Source organism: Girardinichthys multiradiatus, unplaced genomic scaffold, assembly GCF_021462225.1.
Source record: "Girardinichthys multiradiatus isolate DD_20200921_A unplaced genomic scaffold, DD_fGirMul_XY1 scaffold_42, whole genome shotgun sequence".
Taxonomy (NCBI): domain Eukaryota; kingdom Metazoa; phylum Chordata; class Actinopteri; order Cyprinodontiformes; family Goodeidae; genus Girardinichthys; species Girardinichthys multiradiatus.
The window spans coordinates 54,909-82,737 of record NW_025917695.1 but is presented as its reverse complement, the minus strand read 5'-3'; the positions used below and the strand labels follow the sequence as shown (position 1 = coordinate 82,737).

General features: G+C 43.2%; 1 protein-coding gene across 1 annotated transcript; it reads left to right on the top strand.

The window, feature by feature from the left end:
• The first annotated feature begins 360 nt into the window (after positions 1 to 360).
• On the top strand, positions 361 to 27,603 carry LOC124865210. Its single transcript, XM_047360169.1, has 15 exons — positions 361 to 672; positions 779 to 838; positions 925 to 1,003; positions 1,091 to 1,194; positions 1,290 to 1,562; positions 1,663 to 1,756; positions 1,975 to 2,042; positions 2,133 to 2,366; positions 2,454 to 2,519; positions 2,620 to 2,754; positions 2,840 to 2,902; positions 3,115 to 3,249; positions 3,589 to 3,726; positions 3,912 to 9,993; positions 27,497 to 27,603. Exons 1-15 carry the CDS (start codon positions 577 to 579, stop codon positions 27,601 to 27,603), a joined length of 7,734 nt encoding a protein of 2,577 aa, XP_047216125.1. The 5' UTR covers positions 361 to 576.
• Positions 27,604 to 27,829: the final 226 nt, after the last annotated feature.

Below are 27,829 nucleotides of genomic sequence, written 5' to 3'. Positions count from 1 at the left end.
TTGTTTTTGTTTTGCATTCTTTTAAATACTACTAATGACCAGGGTTATGAAATGTGTTGATGTTTGAACATGATATTGGTACTTTAAGAGCATTAATGAGCAATTTAGAGCTTTAACCCTGGTTTTAAATATATTTTGGAACTGAATATTTTGAATAACATTGTTTTTAATAGATATTTTTTTTTCCTTTTCATTACAGCTTTTCACTTGTGCGAGACTTTGCGATTTGGAAGTTTTCCAGTGCTGCCAGCTGTGATCTTCACCTGTGCTTCACTACACCCACCTTCAATCATCTACACTACTGTTACATCTCAATCACAAAACAACACACTGACTAGATAAACATATTCAGACACAACAGACATTTATTTACAAACCTACACATAATATTCACTAACACACACACTTTCACTCACACACACACACATTCACTCACTATCTTCCCACAAACACTGTTTCATTCATTTGGAACATATTTAAATACATTTTACAGTTTGTATTTTCTCTGTTGCTTTGATCTAGATAACCGGTTTTTTCTCCCCCAGTTTTCTTCTGTTTTTCTCTCTGTCCACCAGGATGCCACGCAAGGGACGACGCTCTGAGGCCGCCAAGAAGAGATGGAGGACCCTGGACCAGGAGGACCTGCAGAGCAGCCAGCCGGACGTCGCCAAGGTATCTTGAGTTATAAATCGTAATAGTTTAGTTTTTTCCTAGTATAACAGTAGTTGTTGGTACTTTTGTGCTTTCAACATGGTTGTAATTATCCCTGTGTTTGCAGCCCAGGACATCCCCACCCACCGCGCAGGCTTGGACCCCCACCCAGTCTCCGGAGAAGAAGGTAAAGCTGTAGTTTACTGTTCAGTAACTAAGTTTTGGATCATTTGTTTGGTTTTCTTTAGTCATTGAATTTTTATTTGTTCTCAGATGTCCCGACTGCTGGAGTCCCCGGGCCAGGTGGTTTGCCAGGAGGAGCCCCGTAGGCCATTGACCTCTCTTGTGTCACGTATGTACATTAAGTTATTTTGTAGAATATGTTCAATTCTAAATTCAGTGATATTTGATTTTGAACTGTATGTTTGTCTCTCTATAGGCCGTGGGACGGGGCGTCGCCATCGTGTCGTGAAGTGGCCGTTTTCCCCTGTGACTTACCGTAGTCACAAGTTGGTCCTGCCAGCCGCGGTCCCGGAGAAGAGGGTATGTTGTTTCTGTCCCACCTTATACTTCATTCTCAGTGTGCACTGAAAACCTAATCATATCACGTTCATCTTTTTTCTTTATTTCTTTTTCAGTTTGTTCTTTTGGTTGGTGACTCCCATCTGCGTGCTTACGTTGATGAGTTTGTCTCCATGCCAGAGGGCAACCTCTCCTTTGGGTTTCTTGCAACCCCCGGGGCCTCGGCGGACGAGTTGAGGCGTGAGGTGCTGGGAGCAGTTCTGCCTCGGACCCCCGAGGTAGTCTGTCTTCTGGCACCCGGCAACAACTTGGAAGCCAGAAGGACCGTGCAGCAGTCGGGCGCGGACTTCGAGGGGCTGCTGCTCGCCGTCGGCAACCTCTGCCCTAACGTAAGTCTAATATTCACTGAATTAGTTCAAAAAAAAAATACTAATATATATATATAAATGTATGTTAATTTGTGTTATTTACTTTGATTCAATCATACAGGTGGTTGTTGTGGACTTTCCTCCACGTCTAACCGTGGAGGAAGACCACCAACAGCTGCTCCGGCAGGAGTACCACCGTGTGGCTGCTCGGAGAAGTAAGTAATGTTACACAATTTATTTTTATACTGACATTTTAGTTTGTGGAATGGGGTAAATGTTCCTAATGTGTTCTCAGCTCACTGCCAATTAAAGTTGGAATTAACACAAAATTAGTGAAAAACAGAGTAGTGCTAGGTGTCTCTCTATCATTAAATCACTACAGTGTTAGTCTGAGCGGCATTAAGAATGATTGTTGTCTTCCTCTCTCTTTCAGATGTTCGCTACCTCTCGGTAGTTGAACATTTCCCGCGGAGCTGCTTGGACATGTGGAGCAGGGATGGCGTAAGTTGAATTTTTATATTTGTTGACATCAAAATGTTACTAGTGCTTAATGTTCATGATTGAATGTGTTATGTGACTTGTGTGTTGCAGGTTCACCTGAGCGACCATCCTGGGATGGAGGTCCTTGCTCAGTTGCTGTGGGATGCGTCCTACACGCAACTCGAGTTAAGTGCACCGACATCTCCAGCTCCACCTCCTGCTCCTGTGACGCCTCCTTCCCCCGTGGTGAGACGTCCCCCCCCCAGGCTGGTTGTGGTCGGCGAGGTTCCAGCTCCGCGTCCTTCGGACCCTTTCGCTTGGACTGTTGTCCGTGGTGGCCAGAGGGTAAGTAATGCATACTTGATTTTTTAATAAAACGTAAGCATTGTTTTAGGGAATGTGTAAGCATTGTAAATCTTCTAATCCATACAGACGTCGCGCCAGGTCCAGAGGGGTGATGGCTCTCCACACATCACTGGGAGGATGGTTGACCAACAGGTACGTTTTGCTTCACCTGAAATCTGAACATTGTGTGTTCCCTCAGTGAAGGAATGAAAACATTTTAAGCATTTTTATTTATTTATTTTCTATTTTAAAGGGAGACCTGCTGGACTCCACCATTCCCCCGAATCCTGTGTGGTTCAGCCCAACGGTGCTGGAGGAGATGGACCGGATCGTTCCTGCGTCTGGCCGTGACGCTCCGTTACCGACGCGTGCTCCGAAGGGGAAGAAGGTATTTTTGGATGCTCATTTTAAATTTGATGTGCTACAAAAGGTCTGTCAGTCATTTCATTGCATTTGTTTTGTCTTTTATTTAGAAAGCCAGTGTGAGACGTCGTCCACGACCCGATCCCTCCAAGCCGAGACCGGAGGAGCTGCAGGTCTGAAACTATTTTAACCTTTGATCTATCATTACAGAAAGGATTTCAAACTGTTTTCTGTGTTTTAAAGTTGAATAGTAGTGGATGTAAGTTGTTTTAAATTATATTTGCAACAGAACATGTTGTAGACAGAGCCTAAATCACAGATACCTCAAGATGTTTGGTGCATCTTCTGTACTTTCCACTAAACTCAAAGCTCCTGTTGATTTCAGGTGGAGGGAGCTCCGACTGAGAGGACCAGGCCAGCCCGTCGCCAGCCCAGGAGAGCCGCCCCTACGTTGGAGGTTGACGCACCCGCCGAGTCCTCTCCCGCGCTGGAGGACCATGTCAGGGATGACAGCTGCCAGGTAACTTTCATGAATAATCTACTGTTGTAATGTCAAATATTTTAAATATGTAAATACTGGAAACTAAACTTTATTAACCTTTTAAATGGCGGCACCAAAATCAACAAAAACTACTGAAGCCGGTGTTGTGAGACACTTGCCTGGTTTCTGGTACAGAAAGCATTTCAAACTGTTTTCTGTGTTTTAAAGTAGTTTCAATAGTTGAATAGTAGTGGATGTAAGTTGTCTTAAATTATTTAAAATATATTTGCAACAGAGCCTAAATCAGAGACCTCAACATATAGAGTTGTGTGCATCTTCTGTACTTTCCACCAAATTTAAAGCTCCTCTTGAATTCAGGTGGAGGGAGCTCCGACTGAGAGGTCCAGGCCAGCCCGTCGCCAGCCCAGGAGAGCCACCCCCACGTTGGAGGTTGACGCCCCCGCCAAGTCCTCTCCCGCGCCTCTGGAGGACCATGTCAGGGATGACAGCTGCCAGGTAACATTTGTGAATCATCTACTGTTGTAATGTCAAATATTTTGAATATCTACATCCTGGAAACTAAACTTGACCTGTTAACAGTTTTTGTTTAATACAGTTGTATATTTTTAATTTGTTAACTTATGAGCCAAAAAATGTATGTAAAAATGCTAAATTTATGCCATTTTCTGATTATGATTCAGGCTTCTTCGTTGGAACCCTGTGCCAGCGGTCCGCCTGTCCACACTGTGAGGGCCACACATTGCCAGGCTGACTACAGATACGGTACATTTTCCCGTAATCACCAGTGTACCTGTATGGCTCTGACATTTTTAGCGTACCACAGTGAGGGGTTGCAGTGTGACACAGTGTTACTTGACAGAGTACTTGAGCAAGGAGATGCACTTTATGTTGGCATTAAACAGCAGCTCATGTTGGACGGTAGATTTGTTGATAATCACTTGACGGTTGAAGAGATGCCCCAACAAGTACTGACAGACGGGAACATCTACTCTGTGCACACAACGGGTGTCAGAGTTGGTCGTGTTTTGTGTCAGAGTGATAGCCCTCAAAGGTCACGGCCAATGGGATTTCCTCTTGCCTCACAACTAGAGTGCCTGTCTGAAAATGTCACCCATGCTTTTCTTTTGGTGACTCCAGAGTGCATTGCAGTTTTCCGGGACAGATACGGTAGGTTTGGAGTTTTTGATTCTCACTCCAGAAACTCAGCAGGCCTGCCCCATCCTAACGGAACTGCAGTGGTCATGACCTTTAGCAACCTAACGCTCATGGTTGCACATCTGTACAAACTCTTTCAGAACCGTGGCCCCCATGCCACGTATGAGTTTGTACCAGTATCGTTTGTCAGCGACGACATTGGTGATGCCCCTCCTCCGGCCTTGAGCAATCTGAATATTTCACCTGGATCCACACAAGCAAGCCCAGGTGCTAAGAAATCAGAGAGCGCTTCTGATGAAGAGGATGAAGAGGAAATGCCAGCTTGGCTTGTTGAAGTTGGCCACATATTAGAGGAAACCGTCCCAACAGTGCCAGATGTGTCCAAAATGCCGAAAGCCAGGAGGAAAAAAGTAAAAGACAGGGTCAAAGCACAGCTGGGACAGGATGTAGTTAGAAAAATGAAACAAAGAACATCTGAGAAAGAAAAATATGATACATCGCCTACATATAAGGTAAAAAAACTACGGGCAATGAAACAAGCATATCTTCTTCAACATGCAGAGAGGAAGATCCAGTTAACTGCTAGATACAAGCGTGATGTTGCTTACCGAAGGAGACTAATGGAATATGTGAAGGAAAGATACAGCAACGATCCCAACTACAAAGCCAGACAGAAAGCATTTATGAAGAAGTATATAAAGGAAAGGTACAGCAACGATCCAATCTACAGAGGCCGAAAAATGAAATATGTAAAGGAAAGATACAGCAACGATCCCAACTTCACAGCCAGACAAAAAACATTTATGAAGAACTATATAAAGGAAAGGTACAGCAACGATCCCAACTTCACAGCCAGACAAAAAACATTTATGAAGAACTATATAAAGGAAAGGTACAGCAACGAACCCAACTTCACAGCCAGACAAAAAACATTTATGAAGAACTATATAAAGGAAAGGTACAGCAACGAACCCAACTTCACAGCCAGACAAAAAACATTTATGAAGAACTATATAAAGGAAAGGTACAGCAACGATCCCAACTTCACAGCCAGACAGAAAAGACTTATGAGGATGTATATGAAGAAAATGTACAGCAAGTTACAGTTCCGGGTGCAACATAATAAAAAATGTGCTGTCAATAGGAGACTAAGGCTATCAAAGAAGACACTTTCTCAAAATACAATGCTGCAGTGTGCAATGAGAATCAGGCGAAAATACAGAAGGACTTTAGGCTTTCTCCAAGGAACTCCACAGCCTCTGATCAGCAACGAAATGAAAGCTGCAATTATGAAATTTCAAGAGAAAATTCAACTTGGACCCACACATGTCTGCACGGTTTGTCACAGAGCTCTTTTCCCGAGTCAAGTCAAGCATTGTAACAGAGCCAAATATACCAAGAACATTCGTGTGGAGGCCGAATGCCTGACAGGTACGTATGTTCACATGTGTGACTCTGCATGCTCCGCCCCGTGTTCTGTACCCAAAAAGAGGACTCAGGAGTGGATCTGCTACACATGTGACAGCTACGTAACCAGAGGAAAGATGCCATCAATCGCTGCTGCCAATCACCTGGACCTGGCACCGATTCCCACAGAGCTTTCCCTATTGAATGTACTTGAGAGGCAATTGATTGCAAAAATACTGCCTTTTGCCAAGATTGTTTCATTGCCCAAAGGACAGCAGAGAGCAATTCATGGAGCTGTTGTTTGTGTACCTTCGGAAATGGAAACAATCGTGAACTGTCTTCCCAGGCCCAGCACAGAAGCACAGCTTTTACAGGTTAAGCTGAAGAGGAAAATTAAATACAAAGGATACCAATACTTTTACACAGTAAACATGGAAAATGTTTTGGCTGCACTCAGAAAGCTTAAAGAGACCCACCCGGATTACAAGGATGTAAATATAAATGAAAGTGCAACATTTGAGGATTTCCAGGAGGACCAACCTGTTGAGGAATCACAAACCCAAGCAGAGGATGCAGTCACAGACCAACCTGACCACATAGGGGAAGAACATCAGGCTCTTCGACCGGGTCTGATCTTGGACACTTGTATGCAGCCACCTGACATAGCACAGGAAGTGCTCTCCTATGGAGATGGAATTTTTAGTGTCGCTCCCGCCCAAGGAAACAAACCCGTTGGCTTCTTTACTGTTCCAAGGCTGGAAGCCAAGGCTTTTCCTGTGCAATTCCCCACTGGCCAAAACACGTTAGACGAAGCCAGACGAGTTATACTGTCACCAAGTATGTATTTCAATGTCAGGCTTTTCTCTGTAGACACTCGATTTGCCAAAGACCAGAGTTATCTTTTCTTTGCTCAGTTTGCTACCGAGACTCATATGGCCAACAACAGCATGTCAATTCAGTCAAGAAAAGGCAAAGCCAGGAGCAAAGAAGGACAAAACATTTCCAGCAAGATGCTACAAGACAAAGAAGAGTTAGAAAAACTAATCCAAAATAAAGAGGCCACTCGTTTTATGCAACCCCTAAGAGGAACTCCAGCTTATTGGGAGAAAGGTTTGCGCGATTTGCACGCCATGGTGAGGCAGCTGGGAAAGCCAACCTTCTTTTGTACCTTCTCTGCTGCTGAAATGAGATGGCCGGAAGTCATTGAGGCCATCAAAGCTCAACACGGAGAGCAAGTCAACTTTTCAGAGCTCGACTGGAACACCAAGTGTGACATTCTTAGGAGCAACCCTGTTACTGTGATGAGAATGTTCTCCAAGAGGGTGGATGCTCTCTTCACAGATCTCATTTTGTCCCCTGCGCAGCCCATCGGACCAGTTGAGGATTACTTTTATCGTGTGGAATTTCAAGCAAGGGGTTCCCCGCATATACATTCTGTGATATGGATTAAGGATGCACCTGAGATGGAGGACCCCTCATGTTGTGACCAAGTCATCAATTTCATCGACCGTTACATATCCTGTCAGTTGCCCGATGAAACCACAGACCCTGAGCTCCACAAAATTGTAACGGAGGTTCAAATGCACAGCAAAAAGCATTCCAAATCATGCAAGAAAGGAAATGTGCAATGCAGATTTGGATTTCCCAAACTACCCATGGACCGCACCAGAATCACAGCCCCTCTCTTATTCGACTTTGAAAATGATTGTGATGAAAAAACTAAGCAATCCAGACAAAAGGATGGCCAGAAGAAGTCCAGAAAATCGAAGCCAATAATCATCTCAAACCAACAAAGAGAAGCAAAGAGGAAGCTGAAATCAATAAGGGATTTGCTCATGGATCAAAAATCTTCTTTCAAGGATTTGCCAGAATTACTCCAGGCTTGTAAGATGACCAAAGAAGAATACAACCACTATGTGGATGCTCTGACTTCTGGAATGGTAGTGATGATGAAGCGTGATCCCAAAGACAGCTGGGTGAATGGATACAACCCGGATCTCTTGCGTGCTTGGAATGCTAACATGGACATTCAGTATGTGATCGATGAGTACAGCTGTATTGAGTACATGATGTCCTACATAGCCAAGCCAGAGCATGAAATGGCGCAGTTCCTCAAATCCGTTGTCGAGGATCTAAAGAAGTCCGATGTCAACCAACGGGACGAGATGAAAAAGATCATGCAGGCCTATTCAAAACAGAGAGAAGTTAGCGCACAAGAGTCAGTAGCCCGTACATGTAGTCTATCCCTTAAAAAGTCATCACGCAGTGTCATTTTTATCCAAACTGATGAAGACTGTGTGAAAATGAGCCTTCCCATGAGCAAACTGATGAACATGGCCCCAGATGAAGAGAATGTTTGGATGACAGGATTGCCTGAAAAATATCTCAACAGACCTGAAACGTTGGAATTTCAACACATGTGCCTGGCGGAATTTGTGTCGGAATACAGGGTCCTTTATGGAAAACAAATTGAAGGACCAAATGCAATCCCTCTCCTAAATGATGCCGGATACATCCAGAAGAGAACAATGGGCAAACCAGCAGTTATCAGATTTACCCGTTTCTCAGAGAAGAAAACACCAGAAAAGTTTTACAGACGGCTTCTGAAGTTGTACTTTCCACACAGAAGAGATGAGGACCTGAAAAATGAGGAACACACAACTTACAAAGCCTTTTACGACAATGGACTCTGTGGTAGCTGGCAAGTTAAACAGTACGTTGAGTGGAACCGCAAAAGATACGAAGGTGAAGGAAAGAAAATCGACAAGATAATGGAAGAACTGACAAAGCAAGGACCGGTTCGCAATGCTTGGAACACTTTTGCTCCTGAAGTTGAATTGGACCGTTTGGAATGCGTAGCGGAGCGACCCTCAATCGATGAAAGTGAAGAACAAGACCCTGTCCCAGAATACCAAGTTGATGTCAACAGTGGAGCCATGCCAGCAATCGAAATACCCAAATTGAGCCCTGATTTTATTAGACAAATGTACCGTAGTTTAAATGAGACTCAAGCGTCCATGTTTTACGCCATTCGCCATTGGTGTCTGCAACGTGTCTGGGGTCAAAATCCAGACCCGTTCTTTTATTTTTTGACTGGAGGGGCGGGCTGTGGCAAGTCTCATGTTATCAAATGTGTTTACCAGGAAGCAACCAAGCTCTTGCGCCAGCTTCCCAGATTTCACGATATTGGTGACATGTCTCAGCCCACGGTACTCCTCACAGCTTTTACTGGAACTGCAGCTTACAACATCTCAGGCAAGACTTTACATTCAGTTTTGAAGCTACCCAAAAGCTTAAAGCCACCATACAAAGGACTTGGAAATACACTGGATGAAGTGAGAGCCGTTCTTTCCAATGTAGAAATCTTAATCATTGATGAAATCTCCATGATCTCCAAAGACTTGTTTTCATATGTCCACTGGAGATTTCAACAAATCAAGGGAAACACAAGACCATTTGGAGGGATTTCTGTTTTGGCTGTGGGAGATTTCTACCAGCTGCCACCAGTGGGAGGAGCAAAACCTCTTTGTGTCACTGAGGCCGGCGTCCTTGATATCTGGAACGAAAATTTCCACATGGTCAGTCTGACGGAAATCATGCGACAGAAAGACGACAGAGCATTTGCGGAGCTCCTGAACCGGATTAGAGTTAAAGGGAAAGCAGATTTACTCAGCGACGGCGACAGATCTCTCTTAACGCAAACTATTACCGACCCCAAAGAGTGTCCAATGGACGTGCTGCATGTTTTTGCGACCAACAAAGAGGTGGACGCTCACAATGCAGCAGTTGTGGCTTCTTTATCAACAGTAATAGTTGATGTTCAGGCAGAGGACTACAAGAGGGATACAAAAACAGGAAACATGACAAATCTAGGTAGCCGCGTCAAAGCCAAGAAACGAGATTTGCCTGACAATCTACAAGTCGGATTGGGAATCAGAGTCATGATCATAAGAAACCTGAACGTAGAGGATGGTCTTGTCAATGGAACCTTTGGCACTATTGCAGATATCATCACCAGGACTAAAGATGGAAACAGAACCGTGAAATTAATAGGACTGAAACTGGATAGTCCCACAGCTGGCCACACCAAAAAAATCAAAGGGAAACCAGACAACTTTGTTTACATCGAGAGATTTGAGGAACAAACCAGCATAAAAGGAGTTGTTCGACATCAGTTTCCAATCAAGTTGGCGTTTGGATGTACAGCACACAAAGTACAAGGGATGACCATGAAGTCTGCAGTTGTTTCTTTGAAGAGAGTTTTTGAACATGGAATGGCATACGTCGCCCTCAGTCGCACAACTTCTCTGGAAGGACTTAAAATCATTGATTTGGATGAGAATAAGATCTACGCCGATGAAAATATCAGAGCAGCTATGGATTCGATGAGAACAGCATCGTTCTCAAACGCCAGACCCCTCTTGAATTTTCAATCACGTCATCAAAGTGCAACTTTAAGAATTATTCATCACAACGTCGAAGGTCTCATCTCTCATTCTGAGGACATGAAACACCATCATGAACTCAGATTGGCAGATATTTTATGCCTTACCGAGACTCATTTATTTGGATCTTCTGCTCCAGCCTGTTGCCAAATGGAGGGTTATTGTTTCTTTTCACGCAACAGACATGTTTCTTATTCCAACCAAGTGGACATGTCTACCAAAGAGGGGGGAGGAGTCGCCACTTACTGCAGGAGTCTTCTACAACCCCAGGAGCGGAGATACTTTCACAATGTTACCGATCTCGAATACAACGTTGTGAAAGTGGATGCGCCGATCACAGCCCTCATTGCCACGGTTTACAGGCCACCAAGTTATGATCTAGCTACGTTTTTGACAAACATGGAAAATCTTTTGGATGGCCTGAATTCAATGGATATTCAGCCAGTTGTGGTATTGGGAGACTTCAACGAGGACCTCCTCTCTCCGGGGAAAAAAGCAATCAAGGAGTTGTTTGGAAGCAAAGGATTAACTCAACTCATCTCGGATCCAACAACGGAAAGGCAGACTCTCATTGACCACATTTACATTTCTCAGCCAGAATATTGTGTTCAGTCAGGTGTGTTGCAGACTTATTACAGTTACCACAACCCTGTATATTGCATTTTGGCTTCATTTTCAGCTGCATCTTCACCATGACTTGAGAAGAGGGCTGGGAAACAAATTACACTAGGACAATAGTCCTGTCATTTTTAATGGTACTCCATCTTAGGTAAAAACACCAAAGTGAGAACAAATAATCAGAATCAAATGTCCTCAATGATTCGCTTGGATACTGGAAATCCAGTTGATGTATTTAAAGGGTAATAAGAATAACGGTGTCGGCTGACGGCCTGTACAGGTCCAGTAACGGCTGTAAGCTTATTGCTCATGAATACTTCAACTTGAGATGACCACAGTACTCCATTTGAGGCACCGAGTGGTCACCTAGGATACCCCTGGGATATTGTAAGAAAGTGAATGTATTTAACAGCTAATAAGAATAGCGGTGTCGGCTGACGGCCTGTACAGGTCCAGTAACGGCTGTGAAGCTTATTACTCTTGAATACAGCTACTTCAGACGACCACTGAACTAATTTGGAGACCAGTGCATTTTTGAAACATTTTATTTAACTCCCCTAGAGAACCTGCTAGAGCTCTCTAGTATTCTTTTTATTTTCCTTTTTTGGTTTTCTTTCTGATCATGAGCCAATGCTCCAGTCTGATGGAGCAGTTTTTTCCACACTATGGACATTCTCCACTCCGCTCGGTTTGCTTGGCCATTATGTTAATTTGCTTTGAGTGGAAATAACCGTTTTTTGCCCAGTTTTAGTAAGTTTTTGCAGGCTTGAGAGCATGCAACGCACGGTATGACTCATGAGGGTTCCAAGAAGAGATGGAGGAAGCTGGACCTGGTCGATTTGCAGAGCGGCCCATCATACGTCACCAAGGTATCCAAAATCTAGCTGATGATACACTATGAACCTAAAAAGTATTTTGTATGTTGCAATTATAGTAGCTGTTGGTAAAAGTTCAAATATAACATGAATCTCATGATTGTAATTATTCATGTATCCATGCTTTTAGCGCAGGACACCCCAACCCACCTGGCAGCCTTGATCTTCCAAGCAGTCTACGGAGAAAAAGATATGGCTTTCATTTTGCTTTTCATTAACTGAGCTTAGGATAAGTTATTTTCTGTGCTTTTCTCATTGAAGTAATTTGTGTCTCTTTATGTCAAGGTTTCTGGACTCCGTGCCCCATGACCAGGTATGTCCATGACATGTTCAGGGTAATTTGCAACAACACAATGAAGTTGTGATTGTACATTTTTCTCAAAACTTAATGCAGTTGCAACATAGACCCCTCCTGGGTCACCTACGTAGTTAGAAATCTGCATGTTCATGATTTTAAATGGTGATGATTTTTCTTAAGGCTTGAAAGTTTTATCTTGATGTCTGTGTTTCTTTCAACATGCCGTGGGACGGGTCATCGCCATCAACAACTTGACCAACAGCTGGAGCGTCAACTAGGCGGGAGCAAACATCAAGCATTTGCGGCACACAGTCTGCAACCTCTGGACTTATGTAAGCTTAATTTCCACTGCATTTGTTAATTATCAAATAAATCAAAAAATGTACCATGTATATTAATGTTTTATTTATTTAAATTGAATTTTACAGGTGGCTATTTTCAACTTTCCTCCACTTCTCACCATGAAGGTTCCGATGTGAAGCAGGAGATCACTGAGCTGAACTAATTACATGTATTGCTTTGTCAGACCAAATGTTATTGTTCAAATCCGTTCTTAAGGAAACTAATTGTAATGTTTGTCATCGCTAAGGACTTCAGTCAATTCATAGTGCATACTGAGCCTGGTTCTGCTGGAGGTTTCTTCCTGTTAAAAGGGAGTTTTCCTCTCCACTGTCACTACATGCATGCTCAGTATGAGGGATTGCTACAAAGTCAACACCAGTGACTGTCCACTGTCTCTACAAGCTCATCCAGGAGGAGGGAATGCTGCAAGTCACTGACTTGATGCAATCTGCTGGGTTTCCTTAGATAGAAAAACTTTTTATCCAATTTGAATAAATAACTAACTCCGACTGTACTGTTCAATTGTTAGGATTAATTGGAAGGTATGAACCTGACTGTTGTGAAGTGCCTTGAGACAACATGTGTTGTGAATTGGTGCTATATAAATAAAACTGAATTGAATTGAATTATCTCAAGTATCAAGAAGTGGATTTACTTGTGTAAATTACCATTAAAACTCATGGTACAAACGCATCCTGATTCAGAAAGTTTTTATTTCCTCATCAACATGAATCATACTCTTGGCTACAGAATAAAATTTAACTACAATATTTAATAAAAACATTTATTCATGTAAATGTAGAATGCTGAATTTGGTTGAACATTATTATTGCTGCTAAACTATTGTTCCCAGCTGTTTTTGAAATGCATTATTATGACAGGTTCAAGTCTGAAGCCATGTTTTAACCTCATGTAATGAAACCTGAATCCTGTTTCAGGTAAATGGAAAACAGTTTTTGGTGACTTTAATTGAACTAACACACAAATTTACAGTTCTTTTAAGCTCTTCATAGGTCTGCCCTCAAACCTGATGGGAGCTAAACCCAACGGCCAGAGAAACTTTGTGGTCCCAGAAGCACGCACCAAGAGGCAGGCCCCGTCTAAATTTCTTCCGAAATTTTCTAGTTGGGGCCTGCCATAGCATTGCATGGGAGGCAGTGCATTGCTTCGCAATGCACTGCTCTCCTATGCAATGCTTGCATAGGAGACCTATGCAATGCTTGCATAGGTGCCTGCCATGCAATGCATGGCAGGCACCTATTACTATGCACCTCTAAACTGGTCTCTTTATTTATTTATTTTTCTTCCGTCTCCGTTAATGCGGCCCGAACCGCTGCGTGCACCCCCACAATATATACATCAAAACGACCGGCTCGGTCCCGTGAGGTGTGCTATTACTTTTATTGGCGTTTCGAGTTACTATGGCGACGTAATTAACGAAAAACCGAGCCCCAAAAACCCCATAGGAATGAATGGAGTCAGGGGCGAAGAAATCCTCAAAATTCACTGTTTTTGAGGCTCTGCTGTATCGCCATACTTTCACCTAGAAAAACAGTTTGACTTTCAGTTTGTAGGAAAATCCGTCGGCTCTTCAGAAGTGAAAACGGTTTGTTGATAACTGCTACGGTTTCTCTAAAATTAGACTCCAAGCGACACAAAGTTTGAGAGAAAATAACACTCTTAACAGTGGAGATGGCAGTTACTAGAGTGTAAAAAGAGGGGATTTTTTTCAGAAAAAATGAGTTTCAACTGGCACTCACGGCCACAAATTTCGCTCTACAGCCACAATTTTCGGTCAGATTGTAGGGCCGGGCCTCTGCTTTCACACAATAATTTCAAAATTGTTCTAAGTCTCATAGATTTCTGTCAAACACCCCTCGATCGCCAAGAGTCAGTAGATTTCTGTAGGCCTTCTCCCATGTATTTTCAATGAGAGCTTGACCTGTAATCCATGAGTGACACCATTTCTTTCAAAAATCATATTTTATACTGTGAATGACATAGAGCTTTGAAAATATCCATGATTGGCGACGAGGGACAGCTGTCGCCCACAGTTTAAAAAATTTTCAAATACCATGTACGGATTCCCAGATATTAGACTTTGTTCGGGAGCATGTTCAGGCATTTTTGCCTTTTTCTCCATTTTCCCTTACTTTTCACCCAGTGTTGTGTCTTTATTATTATATTTTCAACAAAAATGTGTTAATATTCTTGATCCCCTGTCCGTTCTGATAAAAACGGTCCAAGAATGACATCGATCGCCCCTACGGTTTCAGAGTTATGGCCAGTTGTTCGGGAGCATGCGCCTCCATGTTATAAAGCCTAGACCAGGGGAGACAGAGAGAGAGGTGCTGCGTGAGTGAGAAACAGCAGGTGTCAAGTTACACTGACGCTCTTTGCTGATTGGCTGATTCATTCCTCACTGTTCTATTTATAGCTCTGTGTATCTCCTACTGTATATGTCTGGATGTGATTCTGTCTTTCTTTCTGCCTCTCTGTGTCTCACACTGGGACACACACCCACACACAGACACACACCCACACACACCCACACACACACCCACACACACACACACACAGACACACTCCCACACACATGCATGGATTACTATCTTTCTGAGGACTTTGCATTGACTTTCATTGATATTCATTCATTTCTATGGCTTAAACCTGACATGACACCTAACCCTTTGACCAGCTTCATAGGGGGCAACTACATGGCGGCCATGTTGTGTGGGGAACTTAAACAGCATGTACTGCTGTTCCAACACCCAGACAACAGTGATTGACCCTAAAGGTCAATTTCTTTCATCAACCCTCCATGCTTATTAATGATTATTTAAAGCTTATAATAACATACACAATGGTTTTACAATAGCGAGCATGTTCTATATAACTAATAGAAATAACCCAGACCTGAAAGGACAACCATGCTTGATTTTCAAAATAAGACAAAATCTGCTCTACAAAATAAAAGCCTTTAAACAATAGATGATTGCAGGAGTGGGCTTCACACTACTGTTGGAGCTCCCCCAGTATTGGAAATAGGACCATGTTGGCCTTTTAAAATAAAGCCTACTGAAACTTTCAAAATAAAAGCCTCAACCCACCATAGTTACTATGGATTTTGAGAGCTGACAAGTGCATAGAAAATGATTTTTAAATAGCAAGCGGGTTCTATATAACTAATGGAACTAACCCAGACCTGAAGGGACAACCATGCTGGACTTTCAAAATAAGACAAAATCTGCTCTATAAAATAAAAGCCTTTAAACAATAGATGATTGCAGGAGTGGGCTTCACACTACTGTTGGAGCTCCCCCAGTATTGGAAATAGGACCATGTTGGCCTTTTAAAATAAAGCCTACTGAAACTTTCAAAATAAAAGCCTCAACCCCCCATAGTTACTATGGATTTTGAGAGCTGAAAAGAGCATAGAAAATGATTTTGAAATAGCAAACAGGTTCTATATAACTCATGGAACTAACCCAGACCTGAAGTGACAACCATGCTTGATTTTCAAAATAAGACAAAACCTGCTCTCCAAAATAAAAGCCTTTAAACAATAGATGATTGCAGGAGTGGGCTTCACACTACTCTTGGAGCTCACCTAGTGTTGCCCATTTAAAATAAGGCTTATTGAAAATTTCAAAATAAAAGCCTGAGTCCTCCAGAGTTACTAGTAATATTTTAAGCTGATAATAGCATAGAATATAGCATAGACAATGACATAAAAAAAATATAGCAAGCTCTGGTCGGAGCAAAACGCACCAAGAGGCAGGCCCCGTCTAAATTTCTTCCGAAATTTTCTAGTTATTCTTATTATTATCATTTGTTCCTTTTTACTTTTTTGTGGTATTAGTTTTTTTGTTAGTCTTAAATTTTTTTATTTGTTTTTTGTTGTTGAAAGTTACTAGTCTATTTAAAGACTTCGTTGACTAAAGCATTGTAATTTAAAGTATTCTTATTATATTTGGAGAGATGTTGTTTGTGTTTACTCTGTATATGTGTGCAGAGTTTGCTGTTCGAGATCGCCAGTGCGAGAATACAGTCCATCTATTGTTTTGTAACACCACTCCTCACCAGACAGGTATTGATAAAACAATAACTGAGAGAGACTAAGAGCTCTTTGGCTATTCCTGATAATCAGATGGTGCCCCAATTTGGTAATTATCAAATCAAAATGGCCAACTTTGTTCATAATTGCCTTTGGCACTAAATAGTTATTCATAGCCAAATTAAACCTACTGTTGCCCAGCATAGAACAATAAAAGAAATGTTTTTACATTCTTTGCAAAATAGCTCATCAGATAGCTCCGTCAAATTGGTTATAGTAAATCTGCATCAATCTATACAAAAATTGATGTGTCAATATATCAATATGGTTACTTAAGAATATTTTAATTTCTTCTGTTCACACCTCTTGTCAAACACCTCCTTTTCACCATAGCTAAGTAAATATCACTGTATGATGAGCACAGTGTGATGTTGCCATATTGTACTGCTCCTCCCAAGTGATTCTCCCAAATGAATAGAGAATCTTTGCAGCCTAAACATTGGCCTTCTTGGCTACTTGTGTAAAGCATCACTAACAAAACTCTGTCAGTGATGTGCTTTGCGTGTAGGCCAAAAAGTTTCGCTTTATTCTGCTCTAACCATACCACCTTGTTCCATGTGTTAGCTGTGTCCCCCACATGGCTTTTGGAAAAGTGCAAATGGAATTTATAACAGTTTTCTATCAACAAATTCCAATAACTAATCGATAAATGGCAGATCAGTAGATGTCTGAATGCAAGAATGTGGAAGTCTTGTATGTAATGGGTCAGTTCCAAAGAGATTAACCCATATTAAAATGTAAAGCATATGTTTAAAAGTTAACTTTTCCTCAATTTATCTTTTTAAATGCAAAAACTTCAACATGTTTGAGGTAGAATCCTTCGAGAGGACACTCAACAAATTTGGCCATTGTCAGAGAGTGGCAAGACATTTGCCACAAGCCATGCACACATGTACAGAATATATATAGAATAGGGTGCTGCTGTCAGATGAGACCAAAATGTTAAATTTTGACTAATGCAAAATGTTGTGTGTGGAGAAAAACTAACATTGCAAATCACCTTAAATCTACCTTAAACTTATCGCAACCATGAAACATGGTGGTGGCATCATTCTGTGGGAATGCTTTCTTCACAAGGGACAGGGAAGCTTTTCAGAAGAAGATAGAAAGATGGATAGAGCTTAATCCAGAGCTATCTTGAAAGAATACCTGTTAGAGACTGCAAAACATGTGAGACTGAGGCAGATATTTGCCTTTGTTAGGATTATGAATCTCGTACTCATACTCGTCGTCTTCCGCTTTATCCAGGACCGGGTCGCGGGGGCAGCACACTCAGCAGAGACGCTCAGACGTCCCTCTCCCCAGACACCTCCTCCAGCTCCTCCGGGGGGAGCCCAAGGCGTTCCCAGGCCAGCCGAGAGACATAGTCCCTCCAGCGTGTCCTGGGCCGTCCCCTGGGCCTCCTCCCGGTGGGACGTGCCTGGAACACCTCCCGAGGAAGGCGTCCAGGAGGCATCCGGTATATATGCCCGAGCCACCTCAACTGGCTCCTCTCGATGTGGAGGAGTAGCGGCTCTACTCCGAGCCCCTCCCGGATGACCGAGCACCTCACCCTATCTCTAAGGGAGTGCCCGGCCACCCTACGGAGGAAGCTCAATTCCGCCGCTTGTATCCGGGATCTCGTTCTTTCGGTCATGACCCAAAGTTCATGGCCATAGGTGAGGGTAGGAACATAGACCGACCGGTAAATCTAGAGATTTGCTTTTCGGCTCAGCTCTCTCTTCACCACAACGGACCGGCACAGCGCCCCCATTACTGTGGCAGCCGCACCGGTCCGTCTGTCGATCTCCTGCTCCATTCTTCCCTCACTCATGAACAAGACCCCGAGATACTTAAACTCCTCCACTTGAGGCAGGAACTCCCCTCCAACCTGAAGAGGACAAGCCACCCTTTTCTGTTCGAGAACCATGGCCTCGGACTTGGAGGAGCTGATCTTCATCCCAGCCGCTTCACACTCGGCCCCAGTGCATGCTGTAGGTCTTGGCTAGAGGGGGCCAGCAGGACCACGTCATCTGCAAAAAGAAGAGACGAAATCCTCTGGTCCCCAAACCAGACCCCCTCTGGCCCTCGGCTGTGCCTATAAATCCTGTCCATAAAAGTTATGAACAGGACCGGTGACAAAGGGCAGCCCTGCCGGAGTCCAACATGCACCGGGAACAGGTCCGACTTAGTGACGGCAATGCGAACCAAACTCCTGCTCCGCTTGTACAGAGATTCCATACTCCTGGAGCACCCCCCACAGGGCATCACGAGGGACACAGTCGAATGCTTTCTCCAGGTCCACAAAACACATGTGGACCAGTTGGGAAAACTCCCATGAACCCTCGAGTACCCTGTAGAGGGTATAGAGCTGGTCCAGTGTTCCACGGCCGGGACGAAAACCACACTGCTCCTCCTGAAGCCGGTGTTTGACTATCGGCCGGACTCTCCTCTCCAATACCCTGGCGTAGGCCTTACCAGGGACGCTGTGTGATCCCCCTGTAGTTGGAACACACCCTCCGGTCACCCATCTTATGTAGGGGGACTACCACCCCAGTCTGCCAATCCAAAGGCACTGTCCCAGTCCGCCACGCAATGTTGAAGAGGCGTGTCAACCATGACAGCCCTACAACATCCAAAGACTTGAGGTACTCAGGGCGGATCTCATCCAACCCCGAAGCCCTGCCACCGTGGAGCTTTTTAACCACCTCGGGGACTTCAGCCTGGGTGATGAAAGAGTCCAACCTTGAGTCCCCACCCTCTGTTTCCACCAGGGAATGCATGATGGCAGAATTGAGGAGATCCTCGAAGTACTCCTTCCACCGACCGATAATGTCCCCAGTCGAGGTCAGCAGCTCCCCACCTCCAACGGTAAACAGTGTTTGCGAAGCACTGCTTCCCCCTCCTGAGGCGCCGGACGGTTTGCCAGAATCGCTTCGGGGCCAACCGGTAGTCCTTCTCCATGGCCTGACCGAACTCCTCCCAGGTCCGAGTTTTTGCCTATGCCACCGTCCGGGCCGTGGCACGCTTGGCCCCACGGTACCGGTCAGCCGCCTCAGGAGTCCCACAAGCCAACCACAGCCGATAGGACTCCTTCTTCAGCTTGACAGCATCCCTTACTGCTGGTGTCCACCACCGGGTTCCAGTATTGCCGCTGCGACAGGTACCGCAGACCTTACGGCCGCAGCTACAGGCAGCAGCATTGACAATAGATGCGGAGAACATGGTCCACTCGGATTCTATGTCTCCAACATCCCTCGGCATCTGGTCAAAGCTCTCCCGGAGGTGAGAGTTGAATACATCCCTGGCCAAGGGGTCTGCCAGACGTTCCCAGCAGACCCTCACTATGCGCTTGGGCCTGCCAAATCTGTCCGGCTTTCTCCTCCCCCAGCGGATCCAACTCACCACCAGTGGATCAGTGGACAGCTCAGCCCCTCTCTTCACCCGAGTGTCCAAAACATACGGCCAAAGGTCTGATGATACGACAACAAAGTCGATCATTGACCTCCTGCCTAGGGTATCCTGGTGTCAAGTGCACTGATGGACATCCTTATGTTAGAACATGGTGTTCATTATGGACAATCCAATAACAAGTTCAATAACAAAACACCGCTCGGATTCAGATCGGGGAGGCCATTCCTCCCGATCACGCCTCTCCAGGTGTTACTGTCATTTCCCACATGGGCGTTGAAGTCCCCCAGCAGAATAATGGAGTCCCCAGGAGGGGCACTATCCAGCACCCCCGACAGGGACACCAAGAAGGCCGGGTACTCCACACTACCACTCGGCCTGTAGGCTGAAATGATAGTCAGAGACCTCTCCCCAACCCGAAGGCGCAGGGATGCGACCCTCTCATCCACTGGGGTAAACCCCAACACGAGACGGCTGAGCTGGGGGGTGACAAGCAAACCCACCCCAGCCCGCCGCCTCTCCCCGTGGGCCACTCCAGAGTAGAAGAGAGTCCAGCCCCTCTCGAGGAGAAGGGTTCCAGAGCCCACGCTATGGGTGGAGGCGAGCCCGACTATTTCTAGTAGATATCTCTCGACCTCCCGCACCAGCTCAGGCTCCTTGCCCCGCAGCGAGGTGACATTCCACGTCCCTAGAGCCAGCCTAAGCATTCGGGGATCGGGCCGCCGAGGTCTCCACCTTCGTCCGCCGCCCAATCCTCTTTGCAACGGTCCCTCACAGTTACCCCTGCAGGTGGTGGGCCCACTGGGGGATGGTCTCGCGTCTCTCGTTCGGGCTTGGCCCGGCCGGGTCCTGCGAGGAGCAACACAGCCACCAGGCGCTCTCCAACGAGTCCCGACCCCAGGCCTGGCTCCAGGGTCGGACCCAGGCTCCGCCGTACCGGGCGACGTCACGTGCCTCGATTTTGTAGTTGTCAAGAGGGGTTCTTGAACTGCTCATGTCTGACCCATCACCTAGAGCCTGTTTCCCATGGGAGACCCTACCAGGGGCATTTAAGCCCCAGACAACATAGCCTCTAGGATCATTTGAGCACTCAAACCCCTCTACCACGTTAAGGTGGCGGTTCAAGGAGAATATTATTTAATGTTAATATTTTTATATTTTATCAAATAATATTTCGGTCTGTTAAGGTTTGTCCTGTGAATACCAGCCCTTTAAGGCGAAAAAATAGAAAGGTGTGAGACGAGCTCTGACATTTTTGAACAGCATAAACTCTGCACATATATGGAATGAATTCACACAATTTCTTAAAATACAAGAATTTATTCACAAAAATAGGTCAACTCCAAGTCAAACATATTTCAATCAACAAACTCTTTACTATGCTAAAACAATCCAACTCAACTACCAAGCATAATTAGAGAATAATGAAGACTAATGGGCTATGTACAATATAAACAAGTTGATTAAAGATGATTGAAAATCATGACCAAAAGAGTGATGCAGCATTACCATGCAATGTTTATGTTTGAGAACCAAGGATTATCTTGAAGAATCTGGAAGTGAAGTTAGTCTTGGAACCAACTTAAATATAATCAGCAAACGTTTAGACAACCATTCACAATGCAAGATCAGATCAAATATTATTTTAATAAAATAATGTTTTAAATAACGATCTGCTGAATAAAACCAACCTTCTGGATGACCATTTCTCAACGGTGTCTAATTAGCTGCTTTTATTTATTGAAATAATATTTGAAGAAATATTATTAAGGGAGTATTTTGGAAAAGAGCCAAATCTTTCTGGAGAAATGGGCTTAATGGTGTTTACTTAGTTATCAAATCTAGTAAATGATGTTCAGGGACTATTATTCACTAGTTTGAAAACTAACAACCTTTCTGTTAAATACTCTTTAGTAGCAAGCACGTGTTCTTACCGGTTAGCAGTTGAGCTAACAAAGAAGCTAATAGCTTAGCACCAGAATCAACACATACCTTTAAAATACCAGGGTTAATAAAAAGGTTAAAATGCATAAGCGCATCAATTATCAATTATGATCAATGTTCTGTTTAAAATCACCCTTTAAATAAAGTTTGCCTTAACTTTAAACACATACAAAGTACACAAAACAGGGCACATGTGCTGCAGATAGCCTGGTAGCACTAAGGTAGCCGAGTTTCACACAAACAAAACTTCATAAAATGAAAAACGTTTAGATCATTTCATTCTAAATCTGTCTCTGCCCAAAACACTTAACCTCATGAACCGTGGTGAGGAAACGTTGTCCAAGGGTGAAGTTTGAAGAAAGTATCCACAGTCAACAAGCGGTTAGCTCGGTAGCTTTGCGGGGGGTTGAAAGTGCGTTCGCTCTGAACAAAAGAGTTAGCTCTGCAGCTGTAGCTGGGCGGCCCATCCTGTCCACGCCTACAGGGCTCGGAGAGAAAGTCAAGCAATGCTTGTACCTTAATTACCCCCGTTGAAAATACTGGATACACAGACAGTATTTCATTCATACTTATCTTTGCATATGATTGATGATCGTATGACACTCTTGGATCCAGTTTGAAGAGTTTATGTCTGTTTGCCAGCAAAGAGACATCAGCGCGCTTTGTTCCCCTCCTATTCCGATGAACACCGTTGTGGAAGAGAAAGACTTGTGGGAAGTTGGGGGTTTTATGCGGGCAGTGGCATCATGGGAAGACCTCTGTTACCCCCCCCCCCCTTCCCCTTTCTGAAGTTGTGCTGAAAGTCTGTTAAATGCAATTTATTTTGAAAGTTCCAGAAAAGTATGTACCGGAGTTTAATGTTGAAATCCATTGTTGTGGGTCCCAACACCTTCCAGCAGGACAACGACCTTAAACAAACAACAAGAGCTACAATGGGATGGTTTAGATCAAAGCATATTCATGTGTTAGAATGGCCCAGTCAAAGTCCAAACTGAAATTCAGCTGAGAATCTGATGAAAAAGAGAACAGTTTCACAGCCTTACAGCAAGTTGCCTAGGTTCCTAGCAAGAGCATACATTATTAATTCTAATAATTCTTCCATGCTTATTACCCATGTTGTAAACGGTTAACGTTTAGCATTAGCTCTGGCAGAGAAATGTTTTCTGTACAGTACTTTTTGATATGTTTAGAAATTTGTGACAGGAAAATTCACGATTTTAGTTGGTTTGCCACTGGTGTGAAATGTAGGACCAGTGGAAAGCTAACACTGCCTTCTTTTGGTCCCATAAATGTTTTCTCTGTCTTCTTTTTAACACTGTGCATGATTAGCTAGGAGGCTCCGACTGGTCTGAATAAAGGGACCTTAAAGAAAATACATCAGTCATCTCTAATGCCAAATATCAACTGCATAGATGCATAAGAAAGACAGCTGAAAAGATTAAAAGAGAAAAACAATTTAAGCATATGTATAATACAACAATAATAAATCATAAGGGACTGGAGTCATACAACATCTTCTAAAACAGAGAGATTGTAGTGTCATCTGAACTAGTTGTTTCTAATCTTTTTTTTCGGTAGAGCCCCAATCTTGCACTACTTAAAATAGCTTTTCTGTTTCTGCTGAGGAAAGTATTCCTATACATGATGTTGCCACCTCCATGTTTTACTGAGTATAGTGTGTGCAGGTTGCAGTATTAGCTAGCATTTAGGCCAAAAAAAGTAGAATTTTGGTCTGATTTGACCAGAGCACCTTCATGCACGTTTGCTACAAACGGAAATTCTTTTGGGTTATCTTAAACAAAACCTTTGGCCACTCCTCTATCAAGCATTTAAGGGTTGTACAACTAATAGTTGTTTTGTCAAGAGATTTTCTCCCCTGAGCTGTGGATCTGGATCTCTTCTAGTGTCATCTATTATAGCCTACACTACTTACAAAATGTTAGGGATATTTGGCTTTCAGGTGAAGCTTTTGGAAAACGTAAAAAGTTCACACAACAGTAATATATCACGAAAGTAGGGCAATTGTAATGGTAATGGTGTTACCATGTAATGGTGATTTTTTCATCTCAAATAATTTATTGAAACAAATGCCAACAACAGTGGTGGGTATACCACAACAAAAACTGTCAACGTTCCAATGTTTCATGAGCCATTAGCATCAATTACAGCTGTTCACAACACCACCACCCAAGGGTCGTCTGGTGACAACAGTTGCTGATACATAGGGCTGTCTCTGACGTTTCCAACATCATTGATGGCTATCATTTCTGCTGATTGTAAATAGACTTTCATAAAAAAAGAGCATTGAGGCCCATAGATCCCTCATACAACGTAAATGCTTATTGGCCTGTGCTAGATGACGATGCCTGTGTGCCTGGTGGTGAGGTCAGGTATCATTGCAGGTCGTCTAGCACGGAGACGATACTAATGTCAAAAGTTTTGAGTAGTCTGATGTGACACTTGAGTGCCTTTCACCTCCCTTAAATGTGTCTAGAATTGAGTGGCATCTGGTTCCACAGGGCACTGTTCACAAAGGTCATGTGCATTCAAAAGTTTAGAGGTCACATTACGTTCACCTGTAAAGGTTTTAGTGCATTTAAAATTCATCCTGAAACGGAACAAGAAACCCAAATACACCTAACTTTTCAGGTAGTGTATGTAGTTGAATAAAAACTGTTGAAATGTAAGTGTGTATCCAATCACCGCGAATCTGCTGAAGGTTTTAGGCTTTATGGGGATTACCCAGCATTTACAACTCTCAAAAGAAAGTCATCTTCCACAGCCTGTTTCAGCGCTACAAATGTTTTTTCTCTATCACTATTGTTAATTTAGCTTTTTCCTTTCTCGTTTTCTGCCGCCTCAGTGTAATGCGAGATACCTTACATTCAAACAATTTTATAAAGACACATCTTCATGTCCATTGTCACGTAAAAAACCAAAAGCAAACTCCTTTTTTTCTTTGCATACGGTCAGAAAAAATATAAAATAAATATAAATAAATTTTGTAACATGACCTCTTTTGACCTCTTAACTGAGTATGCGTGTGTGTATGTGTGTGTGTCTTTGCTGCATAGAGGGGACCAACACCTGATAGCACACTCATAGTGTGGGAACCAAATTTTTTGTGTGGACCAAAAACCTGGTCCCAACATTGTTTTCATTAGATTCAATGAAATTAAGCTCAGGAGGATACTCTGTCAAATCTTTAGGGTGGTTAGGTGTGTATAAGATACTTAACTCAGTATTGGCCACCACTGGTAGGTTGTGGAACTGCAGGAACACACACTTACACAACACACACCAATCTTACTCTTGTAGCATTGTTGGGACAAATAAAAATCGAATTCTTGTGGATTGTTTTAATGCCTTTGAATGTTTCTATTATTTCCTTTTTGTTTATTTATAACCATCACATATATTTGGAACCGTTGACATGATTGTAAATTGGTTATTAACTTGTTAATGGAAATAATATATCTTAGCAACAACGGAACTGATGACATCTGTTGCAGACACTGGATGTGATGTCATCAGTTCCGTTGCTGCTAAGTTACAGAAAACACCCAATTCTTTTGTGGAAATATCTGGTGATTTTAGATATGCCTCACTCTCTGCTACACTGCCAACATTTCAACAGTTTGTCAGCTGCTCTGCCAGAGAAAACAAGACATTGGATTTGTTTTACGCAAATGTCAAGGATTCATACATTTCCAAATCGAGACCTCCTCTGGGTAAATCAGATCACAACCTTGTTTTTCTCTGCTCAGAATATAAACCTCTTGTTCAGAGACTACTAGTAACAAAAAGGTAGTCATGAAAAGCCAGCATCAGAGCCAGGCACCTAAAAAGGCTCAACAACCCGATAAGGAAGGCTGGTTCTGTTCTGGGACTGTGGAACCTCTGGAGTTGATGATGCAAAGAAGGATTTTGTATAAAATCAAGAAAATTATGGACAACCCCGACCATCCTCTCCATGAGACTCTCATTACAAAACAGTCTTTTCAGTCAGAGGCTAATTCAGATTGCTTGTAAAACTGACTGCTACAAGAGATCTTTCCTGCCCAGAGCCATCACAATCTATAATAACTCCTATAAATGAGTTACATTAACATTTTATTTTTTTATTGAATTGAATTAATGTTCATAAAATAATGAATCATTTATTTGTCAAAAGGGTAAACACTAAAACCAATTCAATTAAATTACCAACACTGATGTTTCACCATAGTAACATTTGCAATAACAAAGAATTACCACAAACAGACTGACAATAGGTTAAAATGTCAAAAATGTATGTTGTAGCATGGCTGTAGCATATTACTTGAACTGTTATAATGTTCATATACCAATATAACATTGTTGATAAGTGCATGCATGTGGAACCTGTAACGTGAAAGTCTAGTCAAATTATCATTGTGTCACGATGTGGTTTTGCATTGGACCAAAGTGCAGAAAAGAGCTTGGCAGGATCATCTTTGTAATTCAAAGATTTATTTACAAGGTCAAAAACGTAGCAAAAACCCTGCAGGAAACGAACCAGAGCCTAGATACAAAGCTTACAAAAAATCACTGCAGGTTTCCCAAGGAAAGGTAATGCAAAAAACAAAGCATAATCATGGACGAGAACGAGGTGTGACGAACACAAGGAACCAGCAATAAACAATGACACAAAACCAACTAATATACTGAGGGATAACAAAGGGCATGTAATCATAGAAAACAGGGAACAGGTGTGACAAGGAGGCAGGGAAGCAGAAGGAACAGGTGAAACAAATAGAGGATGGGCAAACGAGGCTGAGGATGGGCAAAGTAACTAATAAACAGACCAAGCAAACCTATAGACAAAGATAAATAATCAAATGAGGAATAAGAAAACTAGAATAATCATGACTAAAATAAACAGAGAAACTAGAGGGAACATAGCAATAATAACAACCTGAGAACAAACAAAGAACCCATAAAGAATACAAAAGTAAACAAACCTAACTACACTGACTGAATTAACTGGAAAGGAAACAGAAAATAAACTAGTAAACAAGAAGTGTGCAAAGGAACAAATAATAAAACACAACTAAACACAAAGATACTAAAGAGAAATAAAACTAGAACTAGAGAATCCAGGGAAGACCAAGAACTATAATATTTACAATAATAATAATAATAATAATAAAAAACCATACAAAGTAATAAGAAAACAACCATAAAAGAACTTAAGAAGTAAACACAGGAGGCGGAAGAGGAAGAAAAGAAAACATGATACAAAAACCAAAATAGAAACATGTAAGCTGAAGGTAAACAAACACAAAGCCACAACACAGTCCAAAAATGTCACTCCTTGCCACAAAGTCAGTCATAAAGTCTGGTGCATAGTCAGTCAAAGTCAAAGAGTCAGTCCGTATTTCCAGTAGCAACCCCCAGAGGAAACTGAGCAGGTGCTCTGGACCAGGTCGTGGAGGCAGCCCGACCACAGGCTCCTCTGGAACTAGGCGAGGTTCAGATGACCCTGAAGCGGCTGGTTGTAGTTCTGAAGAACCTGAAGAGGCCGGCTGTGGCTCTGAAGAACCTGAAGAGGCCGGCTGTGGCTCTTGTAGCTTGGCTGCATGCTGTGAGCCCAGAGGCTTGGCTGCATGCTGAGGCTCTGTAAACACGGCAACGGCCGGTTGTGGTGCGTCAGCTGAATTCCCCACAGACGCAGCCAAAGAGACTGGCTGGGTGGTCCCATTTATGATCCTCTGCCGCTCAGTCTCCAGGATCTCCACCGTCAGTGGACTAGGGGAGTAGTGTCCCCACTCAATTTTCCACTCCATTAACTGGCTCAGGACCTCCAAGGTGTGTTCAGGCGAGCCACTAGAAACTAGCAGGTGGATGGCTAGGTCCATAAGGACGTTGTCTCTTCTGAGCACCTGTCTCATGAAGTCCAAAGAATATGGTGAATAGCAGACAGGCACAAAACACAGATCAGCTTATTTGGCGGATGTGTGAAGCTCCGTGGGAGCCGCTGCGAACG

Bases quoted from the DNA above. Each gene is read 5' to 3' on its own strand.
- LOC124865210 (XM_047360169.1), top strand. From the start codon at position 577: ATGCCACGCAAGGGACGACGCTCTGAGGCCGCCAAGAAGAGATGGAGG. The intron at 2,367-2,453 runs GTAAGTAATGCA...TAATCCATACAG, and splicing joins TTGTCCGTGGTGGCCAGAGG to ACGTCGCGCCAGGTCCAGAG. The intron at 3,250-3,588 runs GTAACTTTCATG...TCTTGAATTCAG, and splicing joins TCAGGGATGACAGCTGCCAG to GTGGAGGGAGCTCCGACTGA.